The sequence below is a fragment of the Schistocerca piceifrons genome, chromosome X (genome assembly GCF_021461385.2).
Source record: "Schistocerca piceifrons isolate TAMUIC-IGC-003096 chromosome X, iqSchPice1.1, whole genome shotgun sequence".
Classification (NCBI taxonomy): Eukaryota; Metazoa; Arthropoda; class Insecta; order Orthoptera; family Acrididae; genus Schistocerca; species Schistocerca piceifrons.
Window position 1 is genome coordinate 61,939,624 of NC_060149.1, and position 27,791 is coordinate 61,967,414.

Below are 27,791 nucleotides of genomic sequence, written 5' to 3' on the forward strand. Positions count from 1 at the left end.
GTGTTTGTTCTAGATCCCCAGAGCCAGAAATCATACGGATTCAAATCAGATGATCTTGCAGACCATGCATCTGGAAAACCTATGGAGAAGCACTGCACCACCCAGGGCACGTGCTGAATGTTTAGTTGCAGCAACAGGAATCTCACCAATAAATTCCAATGAAATATAATGCCTTCCTCTTCCATGTGACAGAGTTTGTTCTCCCATGTTTTCGAATTTTGTTACCATCTTCTGTAAACCACTTAATGACATAAGGCCTCTCCTCAGACCTTTCAATCAGCAACAGTCTCCCAATGCAGGACTGCGATTGCCGTCGTTCAGATGAAACAGTTTCACTCATGTTACGACTAATCAAATGATAGTGTGGATGTCATACTAACTCTGTACAGCAACAGATTTGCATCTGGTGGCCAAAATTTAAACGAATTTTTTTCTAACATAAATCAGTTCCGCATTAAAGCATTAGCGTATCTACCAAGTTTTGCTGCCACATATCTACCAAGTTTTGCTGCAACATGATAATTACAGCCCACACTGGACCTTCACGAGTTGCTGCACTTTAATTATAACCACTCAGTGTAATAACACATTTCCTACCTGATGAGGATTCCAGTCAGAGTCAAAGATAATAACTGTATCTGCTGACTGTAAATTGAGGCCGAGACCACCAGCTCGAGTGCTCAACAGGAAGACGAAGTAGTCTGACCCAGGATCGTTAAATTTCCGTAAAAGTTCTCCTCTATCTTCAGCCTTTGTTGTTCCATCTAGGCGTAAATAACGAAAACCTCTCCATCCCAAATAATCTTCCATAACTGTCATGAGTTGTGTCATCTGGCAAAACAGAAGGACTCTGTGGTTTGTTGCCTTCAATTTTGGCAGGATACGATCCAGAAGTTCAAATTTCCCAGAAGCTCGGCAAAGATCTGGTCTGAAATAAAAAGGAAATTAATTTATTAAGTTAGTTATTACCATGTTACATATATCATTGACAATATCTATCAAAATGTAGAATGAATTGTTTACAGGTTACATATAATGGATAGTTACAATGGCTACATTCTCGTCTTTTAGAGATTATTAAGTAGCACAGCACCTAAATGTAATACAAAGGAACATATTAGTGTTTCACACAGCTCATATCAGAGGTAAAACACACTTAATTTTAACAACAAAAGAAAGTATCTTTTGGCTTTTTGTATATCTCCTTTAATGTGCCACATAGTGTGCCATTGCATTGTAGAATGTAAACATTTATAGTCAGTTATCCTTCTGTTATTGTCCCCAATAAAGAGAAGCTTTCTTCTATTATAAGCTTTTGGTATAAGTAGTGGCTATATTTTTGTATTTTTAGTTCTTGTGTCAGTTTAGTCAGGTAGTGGCTGTGAACCACAGAGTGCTGGCAATTATGTTACGTCAGATATTACTTCTTAGGCCTCCAAGGCCATCAGAATATCTTTTTTAGAAATTTCTGCTGTCTGTGTTATGAATACTGACTGTCAAGAGTTACATGGGTGTTCTGTTTAATGGAGCATGAACCTGGATCTTCTTCATTTGTGTCAATGGGTGGTTAGATTGGTTGTGGACACTGGTGCTTGTGATTTTGGGTTTTCTATATATTATGAAAACACAAGTGCTGTTTACTCTTTGTATGGCAAGGTTTTAAAAAAAATTTAATGTGTTGTCTGTTTGTTTCTCTTGTGAGATGGAATTCCACATGTAAATTGTTGATGTTGCCATGTAGCTGTTTTATGTGTATATATGGTTCATGAAACAGTCGCTACCTAATAGCACAGCGTTTGGCACATTAAAGGAACTATACAATAAACGACACTGCAAACAAAGTTCAAATTTGGTGCCTGGGGGTGAGTAGGAAAACAGCTGAACAGCAACAGGAACAAAAAACCCAGCAGGAACATAAACAACACTGTTTTCTGTCGTTTGATATTTGAACTAATGAGTGCTGTTCATTAAAAACATGTATTGCATTTTTGTGTACATTCCTGCAAGAGAGAAACATGCAGATGAAGGCAAAAACCTCAAGAAAAACTATAAATAATCAGGCAGTATAGACACACAATAATTTTCTGTGATGAAATTACATTTAAAGATGAAGTGATTTGTTAAATTGCCTGCCAACTTCATATAAACATCATTTCCTCACAAATTATGTGAGATATCAAGGTGGAAATTTAATGAGATGGGACCTGGATGAACTGACAGAACCAGAGGTTGTAGAGAGTTTTGGGGGACAGTGTCTTGAAAGGAGGATATAAGATGAACATCAACAAAAGCAAAACAAGAATAATGGAATGTAGTTGAATTAAGTCGGGTGATGCTGAGGGAATTAGATTCAAAAATGAGACATTTAAAGTAGTAGATGAGTTTTGTTATTTGGCGAGCAAAATAACTGATGATGGTCGAAGTAGAGGGGATGTCTGAAAGTATTTGTATGGAGTGTAGCCATGTATGGAAGTGAAACATGGATGATAACTAGTTTAGATAAGAAGAGAATAGAAGCTTTTGAAATTTGGTGCTACAGAAGAATGCTGGAGATTAGATGGGTAGGTCACATAACTAATGAGGAGGCATTTAATAGAACTGGGGAGAAGAGAAATTTGTCGCACAACTTGACTAGAAGAAGGGAGCGGTTGGTAGGACATGTTCTGAGATCTAAAGGGATCACAAATTTAGTATTGGAGGGCATCATGGAGGGTAAAAATCGCAGAGGGAGACCAAGCGATGAATACACTAAGCAGATTCAGAAGGATGTAGGTTGCAGTAGGTACTGGGAGATGAAGGAGCTTGCATGGGATAGAGTAGCATGGAGAAACAACAAAAACAAGGTGAATTCTTCCGATCTGTTATGTTTTTCTGCACCCATAAATAACCATTTTTTTTGCTAATTTTTATCTTATTTTCAATAATATATCTATTTGCACGTAACACATGGAACTCTCAGTATCTGATTTAGACTTCATTTCACTTGAATTCATTGTTCTGTTTCCATGGATGTAATCAATTTTTGTTAGGGCACTCATAATTTGATAGCTGATTGATGTCAGTACTACAGTTCATAAAATGCAAAACTCCATGAACTAATCAGGATATTTGAGAAAGGTGACACACAACAACAGTAAGTCTGGAAGTCACACTTTCCTGTAAGGTACTTTGAAAGATCTGAAATTAATTATCATACACAATAATTAACATTAAAGCTCCAGACTATTACCAGTTTCCATTGTTGATTTTGTCATGCACATTCTCTACACAAAAATACGTGCACCAATATCAACAAAACTCGGTAACATTAATGTTTAATAACTTTTGAGTTGTTTCTGTATCAGATGAATGAACATTTTAAGTTAACTGTGCTGTAACTTACAAGAGGGTGTGTGATGTCACTGTCACTGGAGCAAGTTATTGTTGGACATGGTGATATTCTCATTATAGAGTGACTTAACTGAACAACCACAGCATATTATTCTCTTATAAATTACAACAGGATAGTGTTAATTGTTAGCTGTGACTTTCTCATGGAAATGTGAACAGTTTTTTGTGTCTAACATGGAATAATAAACTTTGTCACAGAAGTATTGGTAGGTAGGTGTAGGTATTGATTTGGTTCTGTCCTACACTTATTTAGACCTTCACCTTTGAGGTGATCAGAAGTTTGTGCTAATAAGGAGACATTATGAACGTTAGGTTAGTAACACTACATCTGCTAACACTACATCTGGCCCCCTATCAGGCGAGGAACTGTCCCACCATGGCACAATTAGAACATTCATGAATGAGGATTGTTGTATCCTGAAACAATTAAAAAGAACTCAAACCGTTAAGGGTAGTGAACTCTTTATTTATAGTGGTGGAGAGACTGTTGACAAATGAACTATATTTTTGCATGGTACAAAGCAACTAAAACTGTGTTTTGAATGCAAACAAGTCAGTGGATAGACAATTTTTGGGACAGTGTGAATTACACTGAATGAAAGATGGCAAGAAGCAGACACCATTACAGAGAGAACTTCCACCAATGGGAAGACAAAACTGCGGAGTCCAACAATAAACAAAACAGCCTGGTGCAGAACTAAGAATGAGGCAGCATGGGATTTGCAAGCACAAGCAGTAGCAACAATCTTCGACAGCAGCAGCAACAAACTTCGACAGCAGCAGCTACTGGCGCTGCAACAATTTGAAGGTAAAGCATTTTGTCAGTGAATGTAATTAACTATTAACTGAAATGAGTGACAAGGAAAGATATTGCAGTGAGTTTGACAGGGACAAGAAGTAAACAATGAGAATATAAAGATGGTGTGTTTGAAGATAGAGAGGAGGAACTAAAATCTGTAAAGGAACATAAAGTAGCTGTTAACAGTGAACTTTAAGATGATAGTGGAGTAAAATTAGAGGAATCTAGTTTTTGTAGTGATGCTACTGCTAGCCAAATTATGAATGAATTGTGATGGGCTTAGCCCACTGTCCACTGTAGTCTGAATGAGGAAGCGGACAGGGCAGAGTTGGTGAAACAAGTTAATGTTAAAACAGGAATCGTGAAGAAAAACAAGGTACTCAAAGAGAAGTCTGGGACCAATGACATTAAGTCAGTTACAGGGTCATTAATGGACAGTCTAAGTGTAAAACTGGGCAAACAGAACAGTAACGTCGATAATTTAAGGGCACAAATGGACAAATGTAATAGTGACATCAAAAAAGAATTTAAAAATTGTAACAAAAACATAAAATTTGTAAAAAAAAAAAAAAGAAAAAAAATTAAAAATGATGACTGTTACAAAAATGTGAAGATAAGAGATGCAGAATTGTGTAAGTTGTGAAAAGAGGATGGGAGCTGTAGCTGATTCCTGTCAGAACTATCATGTAGCATTCAAGAAATTTGGTTCTGACAATAGGGATGAGCTTGAGAATTAAACTGAACACACCAAAACAGATCTGGATAATAAAATACGGACAGTAAGAAGAGAACTAGAAAATAAGTGTCCAATTACTATTGAAAAGAAAATGGAAGATTTCAACGAAAATGTAGATTCCTTAATTTGTTGAAACTTATTAAGACAGTAAGGTTAAAAAAAAAATTATTGTGTCTACACAGCAGCTTCTTTTATTAGGTGTAGGAAGTTTAATGATTATGAATCATAGGGTAATGTACATCTTTTTGATTTTATTAGAGAGTTTAACGATTTGTACAATGAAGGCTTTCATGACCAGATGTTTCAGGTGCTGAGAATTTTTTCGGGTTGTATGGCCGTGGTCCACAGAACTCTTCAATCCCTGACGTTTCGTCCAAGGCTACTCTGGACATCTTCGGAGGTGCTCCTGGTTGTGCTGAGTCTTGCCGACTCCAGCACAACCAGGAGCACCTCTGAAGATGTCCAGCGTAGCCTTGGATGAAATGTCAGGGATTGGAGAGTTCTATGGACCACGGCCATACAACCCGAAAAAATTCTCAGCAGCTTTAATGATTTGGCTGAAAATTGAAGTTATAAAGAGTAAACTTATTTCATAAGGGGTTTCGTGAAAGCACAGCTGACGTTGTAGGCTCTTGTAATTCACTGGAAGAACTTAAAAACTTATTTTTGGAGGAATGGTTTTTTGAACCATGTGTGAAAAGTAGAACCCATAGTAGCAGACAGTGTGAGAAATTTTGAATATGGGAACCAACCAAGGAGTGATTACTATGTTGTTAGAGTGAGTAGACTAGGTTCTGGAACAAATAATGGAGGTCCGAGGAATAACTCTGAGGCAAATGATCCAAACAGAAATAGAAATGATAGGAGGAATTTGAATTATAGTAGTATAGGGAATGGCAATTATAGACTCAAAGTCAGAAAACTGAAATTTGCTCCAGATGGGGCTTGCATTTGGGCAAGACATAGAAACAAGCCATTTGTAAATTAACATGTACAGTAAAACCCTGAATTAATGAACCCACTTTTAAATAAAACCCACTTTTAACAAATAATTCTGTCAGTCCCAGCAAAACTCCGTAAGAATAATGTTATTTCCCTTTGCTTTTACCAAACCCTGTTTTAAGAAAAAGTCACTTTTACGGAATAAACATGAAACATTTTGCAAGTTGAAATCCAACTTTTACGTAATTCCTAACATGTCTGAGTGAGTTCCTCATTTCACAAAGGTCATATTTTTTTGTCGTGTGATGCAGTAAATGCCAATTGATTCAGTAATCAACACATACCTAGATTGTAGGCAGTAACTGTTACGTCCCTTGTAGCGTTACAAGCACAGAAATTGATTTCTATGTGACTTTGGAGGTCACATGATCTGACATCACAGTCACTGAGTCTATAGGTACGAAGGCTACAGGCGTAATTGTTTGTTTACTGAAGTGTCAAAGTTATCGATTTTACTTTTGTGATCAGCAAATGTAGAAAGCTTACAGTTCAGCAAAAGCTGACGATCATCCGTCATGTCAATTACACTTGTAAAATAAATCATACAACATGGTGAAGGAATACAATTTAGCACATCTACATGTGTGGCACCTTCAAAACTAATGAAGTATTCTTAAACAGCGAAGCTAACAATTCCTATGGATACAGAGACGAAGAACACTCATATGTTTGGATTCAATTATGTGGAAAATATTCTTCTGAAGTAGTTGCAAGGACTAAGAAGCAGAAGAATTCCTATAAGTAGAAACATACTGCAAGAGAAGTCTCATGAAATAACTCTGACGATTGTCACTGAAACATTCAGTGCATCGAACGGCTGATTTTTTAAACCACCACCACCATCATATGTTGTTTCAAAGTGTAAGTGGAGAAAGTGAGGCTCTGGTCACAGAAAAGGTAAACTACTGGAAGAGCATTACATTGCCACAATTGATACAGGGTTATGAGTCCTCATACATTTTCACCTCTGCAAAATCATATTCTGTCAAGGGAAGAAAATCCCATGGAGGTAAAAAAAGTGAAGAAATCAAGACAATGCTATTGTGCTATTCATTCCCAGATGTTTGCAAAACATAAAAATACTACTTTGTACTTATAAGTCCCCCGAGACATCATATCTCTTCACAACTTTTCAGGTGTTAGGATGCCAAGAAGAGTGCAGCAGGAAGGAAAACTGTACTTATTATTGACCTAAGCTCTGTATATCCCATGGAACTGCACAAGTCATCTGCAGCCTCTGGACCTTCGCAGAATACATTCTGTTAAAGCCAAATACAGTGTAGCAGTTGAGTAGAAGTCAGTTTCATTCTTTGAGAGGAAGGAAGTAATGAGGCTCAGCAGAGTACAGGCTATGCATATGTTTGTTATTGCTTGGAATTTCTCAACACAGCAGAATGTGTTACATAGTTTCACAAGGGCTAGGTGTGGTACATCAGTTGCTGTTGATGATGACATTGTTCAAGTAGAACAATGGAGTAGCAAAAGTGATATTTCTAAAAAATGCAATATTCCATGATATTGTCGTGATGAGGACATCTTGACTTCCACACCTGAGTCTGATGTACGTGAAATGCTTATAAAGGAATGCAGGTAAGAGCTTGCAGTAACAATGATGAAGAAGAAGATAAAAAGGAGTGTGTTGCATCACGGTTTGCTGCAACTGTGCAAGGAACTGATCATCTTTCCCTCGTGTAATGTAGATCACTCAGTTGTAACTTCTACCAGCCAGCTACAGCGACAACTTCTTTCACCAAAATATGCTGGAAGGACAAAAACAAACAATATTATTATTTTTTTTTTTAAAAAAAAACAAGGATGTGTTCTGTGAAAAGTGTAATAATGATATGTTTACTGCATTTACATTTGTAGGATACTGGTGGTTTTGTAATCAAATAGCACTTATATCAACCTAAATGTTATAATGCTGGGTCACTCTTTCTATGTACTCTGGCAAAAACTGCCATTCAAGGAAAAAGTATTTGGGTTCCTAGAGATTCGTTCAAAAGGGGTTTTACTGTACCAAGTTTCAACAATACTGATGTGAATAGAGAGAGGGAAATAAGTAGGGCACCTAAATCATGTCTTGTACCAAGCAAAGATGTTTCCAGTAATGACAATCCTAAAACATCAAAAGAAGTATGACTAATGACAGAACAAATTGACAAGATAGAAAATTTTTTAACTGCTCAGTATAAAAGAACATTATAACAAGGGTTTTCAGGATTCTATGAGAAAGCGTACGCCATCAAAGAAAACTGAAACAGCTCAAGTGTCCTGATATATGGTCAAACAGAGAAGATAGGAAACAGCTGATCAACAAAGAATTTGAAGATACTTACAGTAACACTACTAGTAGTACAAACAGTGGCAGAGATAGAGAATGAATAAGTAGTGATGAAGAAGATGAGGAGGATGAAGATTCAAATTTGCTACTGATTATGAAGTGATTATATTGAGCAAAGAAAGAGTAAATTGTGTTGTAACTTCTTGACAGATTAAAACTGCGTGCCAGACAGATTCAAACTCGGGGCTTTTGCCTTTCGCGGGTAAATGCTCTACCATCTGGGCTATCTAAGCACGATTCATGACCCGTCCTCACAGCTTCAATCCCTCCAGTAACTTATTTCCCACCTTCCAAACTTCACAGAAGCTCTCCTGCGCATGAGAGCTTCTGTAATCTGACATGAAGTTTCGTATCAGTGCACGCTCCGCTGCAGAGTGAAAATTTCATTTTAGTAAATTATGTTAATGAGAAAAGTTATAATGAGGAGAAATTAGAAAATGAAGGAGAAGTAGACAGGGAAGAGAATTATGTTCTATGTTAGTTACCTGTAATTGAGAATAGGTTTGGCAATCAGGGTGACAGGAGAAGGATTTATGACATTTGCTACATGAAGAAGGAATGGATGTAAGTAATTGATAGATATGGCAGCCTGTGATTTTGGCTAAAATTCAAGGTATTTTAACTGGAGAGTGGGAGTGAATTAAATGGAGTTTCACAAGTGACAGTTAAAGACAAAGAGTGGAAGGGGGACGAGACGATGATGCAGGTTTCAGGATTTAGAATTATACGTGCTACTGAAAAGGTGTCCAAAAGTATTAAGCTAGGAGTACTACTAACTGCTGCATTGGCACCAGCGCAGCAATTAGATTGTAAATTTTTGGTGGTACCTGACATGAGCATAAATGTTATTTTAGGTAGAGTTATTGTGTAAATGGAATCTCAATATTGCTTTTTCTGCAGGAAAATTTAGTTTTTTAGTGTAATGGAAATTTGTATGAAATTAATTTTGTAGAAAAATAGATTCAGAAGTACATGAGAAGACAGACTTTCCATTGAGATATTCACTTACTATAAGTGAAGGGATAGAAGACTATGAGATGAGTGATAAAAGCACGGTAGATGAAGATGTGTGTGGTCAGCACTGGTAATGTAAACGATGTTTCTGATGAGGAAGAAATGAGGATGAAGATGTGGATTAGTTTGTTGTGGAAAAAGACAATTTGTTAGCGGAAGAGGAGATACATTAACGAAGTGGCAGTGTCCAAATGATGATCATAATTTATTGTCTTATCAATCTTCAGTGCTAGATCCTGCTGTTGGTAATAAAGAGTTTTGTGCAGAGCTTCATTAGATGTTGGAGAAGGGACTACTTCTGAGCACATTCCTTTCTACAATAGTTTTGAGAGGTACATCAGCACAGAAACTGATTAATGATTGTTAATATTTTTCCTTTCCCCTTTCTTATAACAAGGTCTGACAATGGCACATATCAATCTGTCTGAAAAATTTCGCCACATTAGTGACTGATTATATAGGTCATTGTGGATATCACTTATTACGCTAAAAGTATTCAAAATTCCATCAACACCATGTGAGTTTACCTTTTTTATGAATTTTTCTAATTCTATTAATTCCAGCCAAAGATATTAGTCACTGGTAGATGTTAATGTTTTGTCAAATGACATTACATATACTGCATCTTCAGCTGGACTATATGGCCCTACTCCTGCCACTACCTTTAGAAAGTAATTATTAAACATAATAGCAAACAGTGAGTTATCTATCTCATTATTGTTATTCAGCTTAATTCTGATACTGACTCATACACTGATTGCTTGACCTCTCATTTAATATTTTGTACAATTTATATTGTATTACCAGCATTAATAATTACTCTAAAATATATCTGTTTCTTGACCTTTTAATTATTTTTGTACACTGGGAGTAAGACAAGATCTTTACTTGTTCCGGGAACTATACAAATTAGCTTTTTACATTCAAAATACACTCCTGGAAATGGAAAAAAGAACACATTGACACCGGTGTGTCAGACCCACCATACTTGCTCCGGACACTGCGAGAGGGCTGTACAAGCAATGATCACACGCACGGCACAGCGGACACACCAGGAACCGCGGTGTTGGCCGTCGAATGGCGCTAGCTGCGCAGCATTTGTGCACCGCCGCCGTCAGTGTCAGCCAGTTTGCCGTGGCATACGGAGCTCCATCGCAGTCTTTAACACTGGTAGCATGCCGCGACAGCGTGGACGTGAACCGTATCTGCAGTTGACGGACTTTGAGCGAGGGCGTATAGTGGGCATGCGGGAGGCCGGGTGGACGTACCGCCGAATTGCTCAACACGTGGGGCGTGAGGTCTCCACAGTACATCGATGTTGTCGCCAGTGGTCGGCGGAAGGTGCACGTGCCCGTCGACCTGGGACCGGACCGCAGCGACGCACGGATGCACGCCAAGACCGTAGGATCCTACGCAGTGCCGTAGGGGACCGCACCGCCACTTCCCAGCAAATTAGGGACACTGTTGCTCCTGGGGTATCGGCGAGGACCATTCGCAACCGTCTCCATGAAGCTGGGCTACGGTCCCGCACACCGTTAGGCCGTCTTCCGCTCACGCCCCAACATCGTGCAGCCCGCCTCCAGTGGTGTCGCGACAGGCGTGAATGGAGGGACGAATGGAGACGTGTCGTCTTCAGCGATGAGAGTCGCTTCTGCCTTGGTGCCAATAATGGTCGTATGCGTGTTTGGCGCCGTGCAGGTGAGCGCCACAATCAGGACTGCATACGACCGAGGCACACAGGGCCAACACCCGGCATCATGGTGTGGGGAGCGATCTCCTACACTGGCCGTACACCACTGGTGATCGTCGAGGGGACACTGAATAGTGCACGGTACATCCAAACCGTCATCGAACCCATCGTTCTACCATTCCTAGACCGACAAGGGAACTTGCTGTTCCAACAGGACAATGCACGTCCGCATGTATCCCGTGCCACCCAACGTGCTCTAGAAGGTGTAAGTCAACTACCCAGGCCAGCAAGATCTCCGGATCTGTCCCCCATTGAGCATGTTTCGGACTGGATGAAGCGTCGTCTCACGCGGTCTGCACGTCCAGCACGAACGCTGGTCCAACTGAGGTGCCAGGTGGAAATGGCATAGCAAGCCGTTCCACAGGACTACATCCAGCATCTCTACGATCGTCTCCATGGGAGAATAGCAGCCTGCATTGCTGCGAAAGGTGGATATACACTGTACTAGTGCCGACATTGTGCATGCTCTGTTGCCTGTGTCTATGTGCCTGTGGTTCTGTCAGTATGATCATGTGATGTATCTGACCCCAGGAATGTGTCAATAAAGTTTCCCCTTCCTGGGACAATGAATTCACGGTGTTCTTATTTCAATTTCCAGGAGTGTATATATTAATCAATCTTGTAGTCCAGGTTTTACTTTTTTATGTAACTGCTGGACAATGTTTTCAGAAAGGTATCTTTAAATTTTGACTCAAATTTATTATGAAATAAAGTGAATTTCACAATAGTATTTCTCTCCACTCTACTTATTGAATCCTACTCTTAGAACTTGAATCATGGTGTCATTACTAAGCCTCACTGATCTTTATACATATATGTCAGAACTATATTGTACTACAATGTTTATTTTCACTAGTGTCCTGCATAGTCATACAGTGAGGACAACAAATTTCTTTTGAGGGTGAATACTATCAATAAGATTCTTCTTTACATGCCAAACACGAATTGGAAAATAAACTACTAAATGCAAAGGGTATAAGCTGAATAATATTTCTCGATTTTTTTTCTGAAGAACTACATTCAAATCTCTACAAACTGTTACTATCCGATAGGAAGCTCGATAGCAACTATTAATTTCTAGTAATTAACTGAAAGTTTCCCTGTGAGGACCTGTAGATTTGTCAAAAGTACTCGTCAGAAACAACTTGCAGATATATGCTACATATTGTGATCCACACACTGTTTCAATTATTTTATACATGTGGCTACTTATTTTTTCCAGGATGACTTGACATCAAAATGATATAACCTAAAGAATGTATCAATGCATACCTCTTACTCCAGCAAAAACAGCTAATTTGGCTTAATTGTGACTGTGTGCCCCTTATATTTCCTGCAATTAGCCCATATAGTTTATCAACTTCCCAGCCCCACTCCACCTCCACCAAATTCGACCAAGAAAGCTCATGCATTGGTGAAGGCAGTACCAGGTGGGTACAATTCCCATCCAACCATCATAATTTAAGCTTTTTGTGGTGCCTTTCAATCAATTACAACCAATGCTGAGACATTTGAAAATGACATGACCAAATTACATCTACATCTACTTTCCATTGGGATTTTTCAAGAGTTTGCACTCTTAAGACTATGTCACCATCAGAGCAGTAAACCTTAATCTTCATCCTACTTCTTTACTATACTCCTAGCTGCATCAACAGGTGAAGCACAAATATAGGACTTTGCTACAGTCACCAGCAACCCATATATCTCCCTTTCACAAAGCTGACGATTGTGTTAGCCCATGGCCCTCATCGCAGCACTGGAAAATCTCAACAAAACCCATATTTACGCATGTTTTTTCTAGATCTATTCCATACAAATCACCTTTAGTGCTAAAATATAAGTTATTTTAATGTCATAGTTAAATCATGGATAAACATCAAACAGCAACAACTGGAATAAATTGACATCATTCTAATGTGGATACTAAAATAATAACTATGTATAATCTAAATAAATAATAAAGGTAAACACACACCTGACCACCAAATTTTGTGGGGTTATACAGGAATGTAGACCAATTGTTTAGATACCTTACAACAATAAAACGTTTCAGTTTACTGTGCCCTCTGTCTACGTCAGATCAGTTGTATTACAACATAAAGAAAAATATTACAAATTAATTTATGATTGTCTCTCTAGCAGCTATTCAAAATCCTGATCTCTGTAATCCCAACACACTGTTCAGCAACAAATGAGGGAATTTGCATACTACAGAGTATTTCAATACTCTCACAGCTTTTTCTGACATTGTAATGATTTATATTTTGAAAACAACAATTAAAAGGATACAAGACTCTAAAAATTGCATAACAATAACATAAAGGGATCAGTGTTGTAGATATAAAAATATTCAGGAAAAATATTTGGGCAAACTCTTGATATATTATCAAAGTTCAGATTCAACTTGTGTAATACATCAATTTAATAGTTAAATACAAATTCAGTTAATGAAACATAAATTGATTGTTTCTATCACGTGACATAGAGCACTGCAAGTGACTGACTATGTCACAATGATCTACAATTGACACAAAATCTGTAACTACTTACCCTACTATAACACTTCCTTGATAACCAATATGATCGCAGTAGGCCTTTTCAATGTGTTGAAACAGGAAAGGATGATTACATAATTTCCTAAGTTGCATAATGGTGTTCATAAGTGCTTTTGTGCCACCTTTACCTTGCTTTCCTTTTTCTGAGCCATCTGTCAACAACACTCCCTTGTTCTGCATGTGACTGAACAAGAAATAAAACAGTTTAAAAAAATGTAGTAAAAATGAATTTCTATAATATGAAAATATACTTTCACAGCTCATTCATTGCATATATCCATTACACTACAAAAAAACACTTTGTGAACTTTACTTACGTGTACAAAACACGCTGAAGTCCAGACATGTCACACTTAACTATATATTCAACTTTATCTGGTAACTGAGATTCTACTTCTTTCTTCAGTCGTCTTAACAAGAATGGGCGTAGAACTTTGTGAAGACGACGTATAATTAGTATTGTCTCTTCCTCATTTAATTCAACCTGTCAAAGAAGTATTTCTTACAATATATAAAACCCACAAAATGTATCTGTTATAGAGTAGTCTTGCACAAATAACTTATTCATGAATCAAATTTTGAAAATCAACTAAATTGAAACATTTATCACAGCGATGTATGTGCAATGAGTGCCAAGAAGTGTCACATATCAACTACACAAAACCAACTCCTTAACACATGACAGCTTCTTTCACTATTACACTTATGAATTAGACTAATTACATATAATAAGGGAAAGGCAACCCATCACTCACAGCAGATTAATGCATGGAGCACAGTAACACACAACATAAAACAGCATTCACATTAGCTTTCGAGCACTTGCTCTTTGTCTAGTAATAACACACACACACACACACACACACACACACACACACACACCCCTCTCCTGACAAGGGTGTGTGTGTGTGTGTGTGTGTGTGTGTGTGTGTGTGTGTGTACACTACTGCTAGAAAAAGTACTCAAAAGCTAGTGTGAATGCTGTTTTCTGTTCTGTGTTACTGGCCTACACGCATTGTCTGCTATATCTGAATGGCTGCCTTTCCCTTATTTTATCTATTTTTCCATCTAAGAATTTTACTAATTGGTAATCCTGTAACGCCGGAAATGCATATCCTCGTATTTCCATCTACTGTACTATAATTTTTTTTCCCTTATTTTGTTACCTGAATATATGACGTTTCTGTGTTTTTGTATATTGTAATTGTTTTACTATTTGTATATATATATATATATATATATATATATATATATATATATATATATGCATTTATGTCGATGTATAACTGGTTTGTTGTGTAAAGATTATTTGTATTTTTATGCTGGGTCTGGCCTAGGGAAACTATGCTATCGAACCATTACATCGATAGGTCGTGTGGAGAACCAAAGTGTGTAGGATCTTTGGTAGTGTTAACTCTGCCGTGTGGAGCGCGGACAGAGCAGAGGGAGTCTGGCTGGGGTGGTGCAGTGGAGCAGGTGTGTGGTGTGAAGCTCCCGCGAGTTGCCGCGCTTTCGGGGTTTGGCAGCATGTAATTGCGCTCGACTTGCGATGGCGCGCCAACATCCAGCTTCTGCAACAGCGACGGCCGACAATGAGTGACTGTCGCCACCTCCTCGATCGACGGCTTCAAACCTTCAATCAGCCAACAAGGAAGACTGGAAGCACGTAAAGTTATAGAACTGTATGGCAGACCTCAGTTTTTCAAACTTTTAAAATTGTTGCATCACAAAATTACAGCAACTTAGCATGAACCTTTGTTGCTCATTGTCCCAATTGCATTGCCAAGCAGGGTCCCTTCCTTTTCCGAAATGAGCCCGAGTGTTGTTGAAATTCAAACGCCAGCATCATTCGATTTCACTGCTTTAATTTCAAAGTTCAGTTAAGGTATTCATAGCTGGCTACAATATTTAGATTGCACAAGCACAAATTAAGAGTGCGAGTTTTGTTACCATATTTTAGCTTACCTGTGACGTACTAAATTTTACTATTGTTAATTGTTCAGAATCATTTAATTCAAGTTCAAAATTAAATCTCTTATTTCTAAATTGGGTAGATTCAAGTAGCTTTTGAAATGATTGTTGAGGTAGTCCAAGACTAACCATATTTTACTGAATTTCGATGTGCTTCAGAAAGAAAGCTCACTATTAACTTCAGTCACTAAATTAACTTTCGATTTTCCGGTTTTATTAATTGTTTTGCTAAATTAAGTCAGAGTGTAGCGAAATTTATTACTTCTGACAAACTTTCAGTTTTCACACTACACGCGTCAACCTTCAGTTGCCACACTTCTAGTGCTAATTGTATGTGTAATAACCTTTCTTTTTTCAGTTACTATAGTAATTGTCCTTAGGACTGGCGACCGTAATTTCCCCCAAATCTCAAATATCTAATTACCGCTAGTTAATTGTTAACGTAACGGCCGCACATTTACTTTCTTTATTAACTTTACCCCTTTTCAAAATTAATTTCCACCAGTTTCATTTGCATTTTTCCTTTCATTTAGATGTAACCCTTTCCTCCCTCTTTACCTACAAATTGACTTCGGTGACGATTGCTTTTCCCAAATTTCCATTAGGTACACGCGGTTTAATTTTTCACTGTCATTAAGGTCGATAAGTGAGGGGGAGGTTACAATCCCAGCACAAAGTCAACAGAGAAAAATGAGGCTGTTTCTTCAAAATATGACAAACAAAAATGACACATTTTACAATTCACCAAAATATAGAAATAATTCAGCAGATTGCAAGGATACAGCACAGAATCATCACAGTAGGGGAAAATTTGTGAAAAATATGTTCTTTATCTACACTAGATCAAACATGAGCTGTCAAACTCTTACAGTGCACAATTCAAGAAATTTTTTTTTTTTTTTTTTTGTGGTTTTCGGGCGCACAACTTCAATGGTCATTAGCGCCCTGACTACTCTAAGAATGCACCGCGAGGCACAAGTTGACAACAACAACTAAAAGGGAAAACACAATAAAAGACAGACTGACAGGCATAGGATTAAAAAACATCATCAAATGTCCTTAGCGAGGTGTGTCAAATTGATAAAACAAAGAACACGAGCAGCTGCTCGTGGGTCATCCGCTAAAATGGCATCGAAAGTATTAGGCAGGTTAAGATCGAGGCGCAGTGTGTTAAGATCAGGACAGGACATTAAAATGTGTCTAACCGTCAGCAAGTGCCCACATGGGCAGAACGGCGCCGGCGCAGCCGTCAGCAGATGGCGATGGCTGAACCGGCAGTGTCCAATTCTTAACCTTGCTAAAACGACCTCCTCCCGCCGAGAAGGGCGTGAGGAGGACGTCCAAGCCACGGGAAGAGGTTTTAAGGCCCGAAGCTTGTTGTCGGTAAGTGCAGCCCAATCGGCATGCCACAGCGACACAACGCGCCGACAAATGACCCTGCTAAAATCGGACGAAGGGACACAACAAGAAGCTGTCCGAGGCTGGAGGACCGCAGCCTTGGCCGCGACATCTGCAGCTTCGTTCCCAGGGATACCGACATGGCCAGGAACCCACATAAAGCTAACCGGCGTACCGACGTCCACCAGCTGCTGAAGAGAGCGTTGGATCCGGTGTACGAAAGGGTGAACCGGGTACGGATCACTGAGGCTCTGGATGGCGCTCAGGGAATCTGAGCAGATGACATAAGCAGAATGTCGGTGGCGGCAGATGTAAAGAACAGCCTGGTAGAGGGCAAAGAGCTCAGCTGTGAAGACCGAACAATGGCCATGGAGCCGGTATTGGAAACTTTGTGCCCCGACAATAAAGGAACACCCGACCCCGTCATTGGTCTTAGAGCCATCTGTATAAATGAAAGTCATGTTGTTGAACTTCGAACGAAGTTCCAAAAAACGGGAGTGGTAGACCGAACCGGGGGTGACCTCTTTTGGGAGCGAGCTGAGGTCGAGGTGAACGCGGACCTGAGCCTGGAGCCAAGGTGGCGTGCGGCTCTCGCCCACTCGAAAGGTTGCAGGGAGTGAAAAATGAAGGTGTTGAAGGAGGCGACGAAAGCGAACTCCAGGGGGTAGCAAGGCAGAGACATACAACCCGTATTGAAGGTCAAGAGAGTCGTCAAAAAAGGAACGATAAGACGGATGGTCGGGCATTGACAGTAGCCGACAGGCATACCGACAAAGCAGTATATCGCGCCGGTAGGTGAGTGGCAATTCGCCAGCGTCAGCATGAAGACTCTCTACGGGACTGGTATAAAATGCTCCGATCGCAAGTCGTAAACCCCGATGTTGTATGGAGTTGAGGCGGCGTAAGATGGATGGCCGTGCAGAGGAGTATACGAAGCTCCCATAATCCAGCTTGGAGCGGACGATCGACCGATATAGACGAAGTAGGACGGTTCGATCCGCTCCCCACGACATACCACTGAGAACACGGAGGACATTTAAAGAACGGGTACAACGGGCGGCCAAATATGACACATGTGGAGACCAGCTAAGTTTCCTGTCAAAGGTAAGGCCTAAAAATTTGATTGTCTCCACGAGTGGGAGAGCAACGGGACCGAGTCGTAAGGACGGTGGGAGAAACTCTTTGTAGCGCCAGAAGTTAATACAGACCGTCTTCTCGGCAGAAAAACGGAAGCCATTGGCGACACTCCAGGAGTAAAGACGGTCAAGAGAACGCTGAAGACAGCGCTCCAGGACACGTGCACACTGCGCGCTGCAATAGATGGTAAAATCGTCCACGAAAAGGGAGCCTGATACATCAGCTGGGAGGCAATCCATTATTGGATTGATCGCGATGGCGAAGAGAGCGACGCTCAAAACTGAGCCCTGTGGCACCCCATTCTCCTGGCGAAAGGTGTCGGACAGGACAGAACCCACACGTACCCGAAACTGTCGATCCATTAAAAAGGAATGAATAAAAAGAGGGAGGCGACCGCAAAAGCCCCATGTATGCATGGTGCGGAGAATGCCCGCCCTCCAACAGGTGTCGTAAGCCTTCTCCAAATCAAAGAACACAGCCGCGGTCGGGCGCTTCCGCAAGAAGTTATTCATAATGAAGGTCGACAAGGTAACCAGATGGTCAACAGCAGAGCGGCGCCTTCGAAATCCACATTGTACATTGGTAAGTAGGCGTCGAGACTCGAGCAGCCAAACCAATCGAGAGTTAACCATTCGCTCCATCACTTTACAGACACAGCTGGTAAGCGAGATAGGTCGATAACTGGAAGGCAAGTGCTTGTCCTTCCCCGGCTTAGGAATCGGGACAACAATAGACTCGCGCCAGCATGCGGGAACATGTCCCTCAATCCAGATGCGATTGTATGTACGAAGAAGAAAACCTTTACCCGCAGGAGAAAGGTTCTTCAGCATCTGAATATGAATAGAATCAGGCCCTGGAGCGGAGGACCGTGATCGGCCAAGTGCGGTTTCGAGTTCCCGCATGGTGAATGGGGCATTATAACTTTCACAATTCGAGGAGCGGAAGTCAGGTGGCCTAGCCTCCTCTGCCTGTTTGCGGGGGAGGAAGGCAGGGTGGTAATGAGCGGAGCTCGAAACCTCGGCGAAAAAGCGGCCGAAGGCATTGGAGACAGCCTCAGGGGCCACAAGGACTTCATTCGCGACCTTCAAGCCAGAAACTGGGGAGTGGACCTTAGTGCCAGATAGCCGGCGCAGGCTACCCCAGACAACAGAAGAAGGGGTAGAACTGTTGAAGGTGCTTGTGAAAGCAGCCCAGCTGGCTTTCTTGCTTTCTTTAATAATACGACGACACTGAGCACGTAATCGTTTATAATTAATACAATTCGCCACTGTAGGGTGGCACTTAAAGGTGCGTAAAGCACGTCGACGAGCACGTAAAGCATCTCTACATGCTGCGGTCCACCAGGGGACCGGTACGCGACGTGGAGAAGAAGGAGGGTGAGGGATGGAATATTCAGCAGCAGCGAGAATGACTTCCGTGAGGTGTGCGACCTGACGATCGCAGCTTGTGAAGGTTTGATCCTGAAAGGTAGCCCTGGAAGAGAAGAGCTCCCAGTCTGCCTTGGAGATGGTCCAACGAGAGGAGCACGGAGAGGGAGTATGCTGCAGGAGATGGATAACACACGGGAAATGGTCGCTCGAATATGTATCAGAAAGTGCATACCACTCAAACCGGCGTGCAAGTTGGGGAGTACATATAGAGAGGTCTAAATGGGAATAGGTGTGAGATGTGTCCGAAAGAAAAGTAGGGGCGCCAGTATTGAGGCAGACAAGATCGAGCTGGTTGAAAAGGTCTGCTAACAAGGAGCCCCTCGGGCAGGATGCTGGAGAGCCCCAAAGGGGATGGTGGGCATTGAAGTCTCCAGTTAACAAAAATGGTGCAGGTAGCTGAGCAATAAGTTGCATCACGTCTGCCCTGGTAACGGCAGATGACGATGGAGTGTAAACGGTACAAAAGGAAAACGTAAAAGTGGGGAGAGTAATGCGGATGGCAACTGCCTGCAGGCCGGTGTGCAACGTGATGGGATCGTAGTAAATATCATCCCGGACCAGCAACATAACCCCTCCATGAGCTGGGATACCTACCACAGGGGGTAGGTCAAAACGCACAGAGGTGTAGTGTGCCAAGGCAATTTGATCGCATGGGCGTAGCTTCGTTTCCTGGAGGGCTACGACAAGCGGACGGTGCAAGCGGAGCAGCAACTTGAAGTCCTCTCGGTTGGAGCGAATGCTGCGAATATTCCAGTGAATAAGTGCCATCGTAAGAAAAGAAAGATGAGAGAAGTGGTCACCTCGAAGGCCGCTTAGGGCCTGGCTTCGAGCGAGCACTGCCGCCGCTATCAGTAGGCGGACAGTCATCGTCCATTGGGTCTATAGGGTCATCGGCCATCTCGGGAGGATGGCCGGGAGGGGGAGCTTCCTCCGCCAGTGAACGGCCAGATGTACGGCGACCAGCGGTGCGGCCAGGCGAAACGGATGACGGCCTGGGGCGGCAGCCGCTGGGTGGCACAAGAGAAGAAATGCGCCGTGGCGGGGAAGGAGAACTGTGCTTCCTATGCGCCTTTTTGGAAGGACGTGTAGTGGAAGTACCGGTCGAAGGCTGTGAGGTCGAGGTACGGAGGAAGTCTGCACGGGATGGTTCCTTCTTGAAGGCCCGTGCATCTGACTTCGGTGTCTTCGTTTTAGCAGAAGCTGAAGAAGGTGCTCGTGTCTGTGGGGTGATGGGAGGAAGAGGAGACGTCGACCGCGTGATCTTAGCACTGGCCGAACGGACGACCGTGGTGCTGAAGGTCAGATCGCATGTCTGGGTTGCTACCTCCCGGGTAGTCCGAGGAGAGGCGAGGACAGTACTGTATTTCCCCGCTGGGAGCAGCGTGGGCTTCCTACTAGCCAAGAGCTTGCGAGCAGCCGAGGTGGACACTTTCTCTTTGACCCGAATTTCCTGGATACAGCGTTCTTCCTTATAGACAGGACAGTCGCGGGAGGATGCTGCATGGTCACCCTGACAGTTCACACAACGAGGAGACGGAGGTGGACAGTCACCCTCATGGGCATCCCTGCCACAGGTGACACATTTAGCCGCATTGGAACAAGACTGTCGAGTGTGATTGAAACGCTGACACTGGTAGCAGCGCGTAGGTGTCGGGATATAGGGGCGAACAGAAATAACCTCGTAGCCCGCCTTGATGCGCGATGGCAGCTTAACACTATCGAAGGTCAAGAAAATTGTCCGGGTCGGTACAAGGTCATTGTTGACCTTTTTCATGACCCTATGGACAGCCGTCACGCCCTGCTCAGCGAGGAATGATTGAAGCTCCTCGTCAGTCAATCCGTCGAGGGAGTCAGTATAGACCACACCACGAGACGAATTCAAAGTTCGGTGGGCCTCCACCCGGACAGGGAACGTGTACAGGAGGGTGGCCCGAAGCAGTTTTTGTGCCTGAAAGGCATTCTCAGTTTCCAGTAATAAGGTGCCGTTACGCAACCTGGTACAGGATTTGACAGATCCGGCTATGGCATCTACGCCCTTCTGAATAACGAAAGGGTTGACAGAGGAAAAATCCTTTCCGTCCTCAGTTCGAGAAACTACGAGGAACTGTGGGGCAGGCGGTAGTACTTTTGTCACTGTTGGCTGGTCACGTTTCCGTTTTTGGGTCGAAGTCGAAAGAGATGGAGTAGAATCCATTGCGGAGGAATCCCCCATGATTGCCAGCGTCTCCGATGGCGCGCTCCTTCCTTGTGGGGACCCTCTCAGAGGGCACTCCCGCCTTAGGTGAATGTTTACACCTCAGGTCACACCTCCCGAGAAACAGACGGAGGGACCAATCGGCATGGTCAGAAGGTATCAGCTCAGGCAATCACCCCTCCCCGGGCCTGGCCTTTACCAGGGGGTACGCGCGTGCCTTACATGTCTACCCAGGGCGGGGACTTACGCGTTACCCCGTCACCGGCTACGCGTGCGAACGCGTGGGTCGGCCTTCAGACACGCACAGGGAGGAAGGAAGAAGAGGAAAAAGAAGAGAGAGAGGGAGAAAGAGGACAGACTGTCTCAAACGCTGAGGCGGAGACCAGAGAAGGCAAGGAGAAGAAGGCAATGAGAAAGCAAGGGGAAGAAGGCAATAAGAAGGCAAGGAGAAGAAGGCAATGAGAAGGCAAGGAGAAAAAGGCAATGAGAAGGCAAGGAGAAAAAGGCAATGAGAAGGCAAGGAGAAAAAGGCAATGAGAAGGCAAGGAGAAGGCAAGGGAAAGAGTAAGGAAGACAGTGAGGTGGAGAAGAGCAAAGAAAGGAACCAACAAAAGGAAGGAAGAAACGAGAAGTGAAAAAACCAAAAGGACCACAATGATAGGTCGTGGAACCGTCCGTCTCCGGACGCAGGCGCGAACTACCCCCGTGAGGGGGATGGACTCCTTTTAGTCGCCTCTTACGACAGGCAGGAATACCGCGGGCCTATTCTAATCCCCGGACGCGCAGGGGGGAATTCAAGAAATGTCTAATAACATTACAAAGAAAATTGTACACCCTTCATAAAATTGTATGGCAGTTTCTTAGATTTGAATTAATGTGTCATCCCTTCTAGCATTGCTTACTTGGTAGTTTATATCCACAGAGCTGATAGAAGCCTAATCATTCAATTGTGTCAATGGAGTAGTTTCAAAGAAAGACACAAGAGCAGAAGCAGATATTATTGCATTTATGCATTACTCACTGACAATGTGGATTTGTAATAGATATCTGTAGATGTGGATGGTGTATTGGCTATAGTCAGACAAAGCACTGGTTTCTTGGTATTTTTATGAGAGGCACTAAATTTGTTAGAGCTCCAAAATTTATAACACACATTGAACATAGAGAAATTTTGAAAGGTAACCATTCACACTAAATGATATTTCCGGCCACTTCAGAAACATTTTCAGGACATCCACAAGTCAAAGAAAATGTTTAACATGTTTTCAGTTCTAGTTTCTGTTGATGCCTGACTGAAAATAATTCCATAGATATATATGGATAACAACATTTCATGCAATATTGATCACCCATTCAAAATCACATGCATGTGCACGATATCTTTTCTGCAGTGAGTGGAAACAAATCTTCCTCATAAAGCTCATCACAAGACTTCAGTTTAAAAGTGGTTTTTAACTAGTAAAGCTCAAGAACTTGTGCCAAAAGAAAGAAGGATGATTAGGGTTTAACATCCCATTGAATATGAGGTCATCAGAATCAGTAATGAACTAAAAAGTAAAAGATATTGAATTCTTATGTTCAATACGGAGATTCAGTGACTGCAAAACACAAGTTGATGTCAGCAGAAACTTTATTTGGAACAGTTTTACTCATTTAAGGCTGTAACAGTCATAAGGGATTATCATTTACCTTACACAGCTATTCTATATTCATTGCTTTTTTAACAATATTATTACCACAGTGATTGATACAAAAGTAGAATTTTGTTGTTTTATGAAATAAATTAACTTCCCCACAAAACCCATGAATGATTCTGGAAAAATTAGTCATATACAACTAGACTTCAAGAGCAGTTTATCACTTTTCCATTTCCACTGTGTGCCACCACCTGCGCCCCAAGGGTCATTCACTGGCTTTCCACTGTATGGGCACAGAGTATGGCAATATAGCACCTCTCATGAGCTGTGAACATGGCTGCGGTGACAGACCGGAAAGGATGGAAATTAAGTGGTTTATCCAAAAATTCTGGAGCTGCTGCAAAACTGTAGCACTGAAGAAAACGAAAATCAAGGAAAATGTCATCTTTTGTGTTCGTCTTGGATCTGCTACAATACCCGCCTGTATGGTAATCTTCCCAGATTAATGGCAGACAAATGGCAAACATTCAATCCAGTTGATGCTATTATACCAGTCATTTATATATCCTTACACTGACATTTCTCCTGCAGGGATGATGTAGTGAGTGACCCTAAAGGTAGTACTGACTTAATGCAACTAGCATATTGTCTACTCAGTTTCAATATTGATTTGTTGTGAACACTTTAACATGGCAATGGGCAGCAAGTGTGAACAAAGAAGGGCTTAGGACCACCTTGGGGAGAGAAGCAGTGTGAGGAATTAAGTGCCGCCTCACTCTCGGCAAGCTGGCAGTCTACAGCCACATCTTGTACTTCAACGAAACACATTGCAATAGTGTTCGCCATTTTTTTTTTATCGTACTCAAATTCTACTATGTATCTCTTCACTCATTTCAAAATAGAACAGAAAAAACAACAAACAATACATGGCAAAGTACACAAAGCATTTGATAATGGTTACTGTAATTGCTTAATGAGACTGTCAGCGGCATAAATGAAGCATTACAGGTCTAACCTTTATCAGTATCTTATGCAACTATAGTTCAAAATGGCTTCCACCTAAAGTTTCCATGTTAAAGTGTCCACACAATACTGACAGAAGAACATCATTTTGAAAGCAAGAAGAGAAATGAGTATTAGCAAAGGTAAACAAAGTCTTCTTACAGGTTAACTTCACAGTGCACTGCATGTTCCACAAAATATATTCAGTGTTCAATACTAAACTGTTCAGCACTTCATCTGTTCACCCATGTACTTTGGGCAAACAAGGAATTCCTATACAAATCTCTACAGGTGGGTACTTTTTGTCCCAGTAAATATTTAAACATCTTGAAGCTTCCCAAAAGAATTAATGCCTGTAGTATAATACATTTGGTACACTATTTATCTTTTCAAAGTGCTTACCTTTCCTTGACATGCCCATGAACACACTATTTGTTTTTGAAACCTGACCTCTATTGCTGTGAAATAGTGTTGATTTTAATTTGAACGTGTTATGTTTCTTACATTCAGTTGTTGCAGCTTCTCTGTTCTATCTGTCAATGTCTCCTTTGTTTGAATAATTATTGCATTTACTATGGTTTCCTTCGTCACCTTTACTTCTGCTTTGATTCATTAAATGTTTCAAATTTTCCTTCCAGTACTTAACCCAGATCATCATTTCTAATATAATTTGCAATGATTAAATTATAAACTGTTTAGTGCAAGATTACTTTGTCACATGGTGTGCTGCAATGGTGTAAATATATAGTAACCAAACAGCAGGCCCAGTCAGACACTGATTAATTCATAATTCTGGCAAAGTTGGGCCATTGTTGATATTCTCCAAATTGATACCACACAAGGACTATGGGTGGTGGCGAGCAGTAGATGTGAGGATTTATAAACATTTTGTCTTTGGATGTCAATCTTTTCATTGGATGTTTGTTGCCTTGTGTCTTATAAGGACTGCTAGCAGATAAAACTAAAGTAAACACACCGAGTGCAGAAGCCAGTTAAGTGTTATTAATATTACTTTCCTTGGTGCCTCTGTATAGTAAGATGACACATCCAGTCATCTGAAAGTATTTTACACTCAACTCTAAAATGTTTATGCAGTACCAACATCTTGCTAAATTATGAAATATGTGATTACTAACTGGAGCTGCTATTTGGTTACTATATACTTCCATGATTGCAGTGCACCACAATTTATAATTTTATCACTGCAAAGGATAGTAGAAAAGATGGACAGAGAGAAGTAATGGAAGGAAGAATCGGGACGTCCTTTAATGAATTAATGAAGAAATAAAAGTGAGGAATGCGTAATGTATGCAGGGCTGAGCCCTGCATATTCAGCCACCGCACTCACTGATGGTGCTTCACTAGACAGATATGGCCCCTACTGTTACTCTAGAGGTTGTTCCTCAACAGAAGTTTTGCTGGGCTGTTTACCGCCAAGCCTCCTGCAACTGCCACAGCGGCTGCAGGCACAAGCTGCACTAATATGTAGCACAAAGGTCGTGGTAATCAGATATGCAGTTGCAGACACTTATTTGCATCCAAGAAATCACATGTCCACATGACGCACTGCCTGTATTCCCCCACCGACGAGTACTTAAGTCGCCGCTCAACAGCCAGTTCCACTCTGAGCTCCAAACCAACCATCAGCCACCTCAATTCTACATTTCAGACCACAACGCTATCACTTGCTACTCATTAGACAGTGCCATCTCATGCCTTCCCCGGGATCATCAGCTGTTGGACATCTATCAGCTGCTCCTGGGCCTGGGCCTGGACCTGGACCTGGACCTGGACCTGGGCCTGGGTCACGAGGGCCAATGAGCTTACAACCTCATAGTACAGTGTTGTTGATCATCCAGGATACCTCCTGTTTCATCATCACTTCCAACGACTGTAGACTTCACCTTAATGGGTACCCACTACACATCGTCAAGACGGACTTCAATTGTACTCAAGTGTGGACTTTTGTCCTCTGAACCTGTACTGACTTTAGTTCAAGGTTAATAAACAAAGAGTTGTTACTGCAACATGTGATTTTAATTGCTACCAATCACACCACTTGACCAAGGTTATAACAAGAGGAAACTCTAGTAATCACAATAATTAGTAGGATAAAGGCAACACTGGTGGACACAACAAAGAAGCTGCTGCAACTGAATTTGAGAACTAGAAAATATTCAAATGAAAATAACAATAATTCATGGCAAGTGAGGCCAGGATCCAAAAAGATAGGGTTTGTTGGAAGTGCCAAGTAACGGTAAGCAGTTTAAAAGAATAAATAGTGTATCAAACATATCCTATTACAGGCATCAGGAGATTGAAACATTTTATGGGAGCATAATTGCCCACCTAGAAGAATCTACGTAGGTAATGCTTGTTGCCCAAAGTGGGCAGACAAGCTACGGACAGTTTTTTTAAAAACCCCAAAGCCTTGTAAGTGAAGTAGGTTTAGTAAAAAGCCGTCTGCATACAACATAAACAACACAGGAGAGCACACTCAGATCGAGAAACAGGAAAGGAAATAGACCATGTTCTTTTCAAAGAAACAAACACAGAATTTGCTGCAAGTGATTTTGAGAAATCATGGAGATCCTAAATCTGGACTATCAGATGGGTTATCACTGCAACACCTCACTAGGTTTCAGCCTTGAATCTTCTTGTACATGAATTCAAAGTAGTCACATCTGATTTAATATTGCTGACTTTATTACCAACTTAAAAGGAGCTAACAAATAAATTACAACAAGAGAGTCTGTGAATACACTAATACTCTAGCTACAGACACAAATACATAAAGAACAATGCCAGTGCAAGTAAACTACTAACAAGAGGAGGCCACGACATTGGGATCACAGATTTACTTCAAACTTTGTACACCTTCACTAGGCCATTAAAACAACATAATGCGCAAATAGTAAGGTTCACTACTCTGACAATTGCTAGAAAAACTCAAGAGAAGTTTTACACATGTATTATGTACAAGCTGTGTCTGTGCATTGGTACAGGATGTCAGAGTTCTTGGTGGTCAAGAGGTTAGCTTTCGAGCTACATAACATGAATGTGTATGAGACGACAGTTTGACCGCTCAAACTTAATATTTAATCTATAATTTTTTCATCACTGGTCATATTATTTAATTTATATGATATTTAAGAAGCAATATAATTAAAAAACATGTACTGGCATGAATTTTAGTGAATTTCATGTAATTTTACTACTCACTATTTTTAATGAAATTATTAGGGCAAACATAGTCATAGTTATCGACAAACAAAAAAAGAAACACACTGAGTTTTCCAGAGAATGTATGCTTGTCATGATTTGCAAAATCCCTTATACATGGATTCTGGCAAGGTACCTGGAACTATGTTGCAACTCGACGCTTTGAGCTGCACACACAGAAGCAGGGTTCATTTGGCAGTTAACCTG

At 41.3% G+C, this 27,791-nt stretch overlaps 1 protein-coding gene across 1 annotated transcript in view; it reads right to left on the bottom strand.

Annotated features, from left to right (window-relative positions):
* Positions 1 to 27,791, bottom strand: part of LOC124723063 (ATP-dependent helicase brm-like) — a 256,556-nt gene that overhangs the window by 77,762 nt on the left and 151,003 nt on the right. Inside the window, exons 17-19 of the mRNA XM_047248240.1 lie at positions 13,911 to 14,077; positions 13,589 to 13,777; positions 598 to 928 (exon numbers count right to left, since the gene is read on the bottom strand). Of these exons, the coding sequence (XP_047104196.1) occupies positions 598 to 928; positions 13,589 to 13,777; positions 13,911 to 14,077 (687 nt within the window). The remainder of the gene's footprint in view (positions 1 to 597; positions 929 to 13,588; positions 13,778 to 13,910; positions 14,078 to 27,791) is intronic.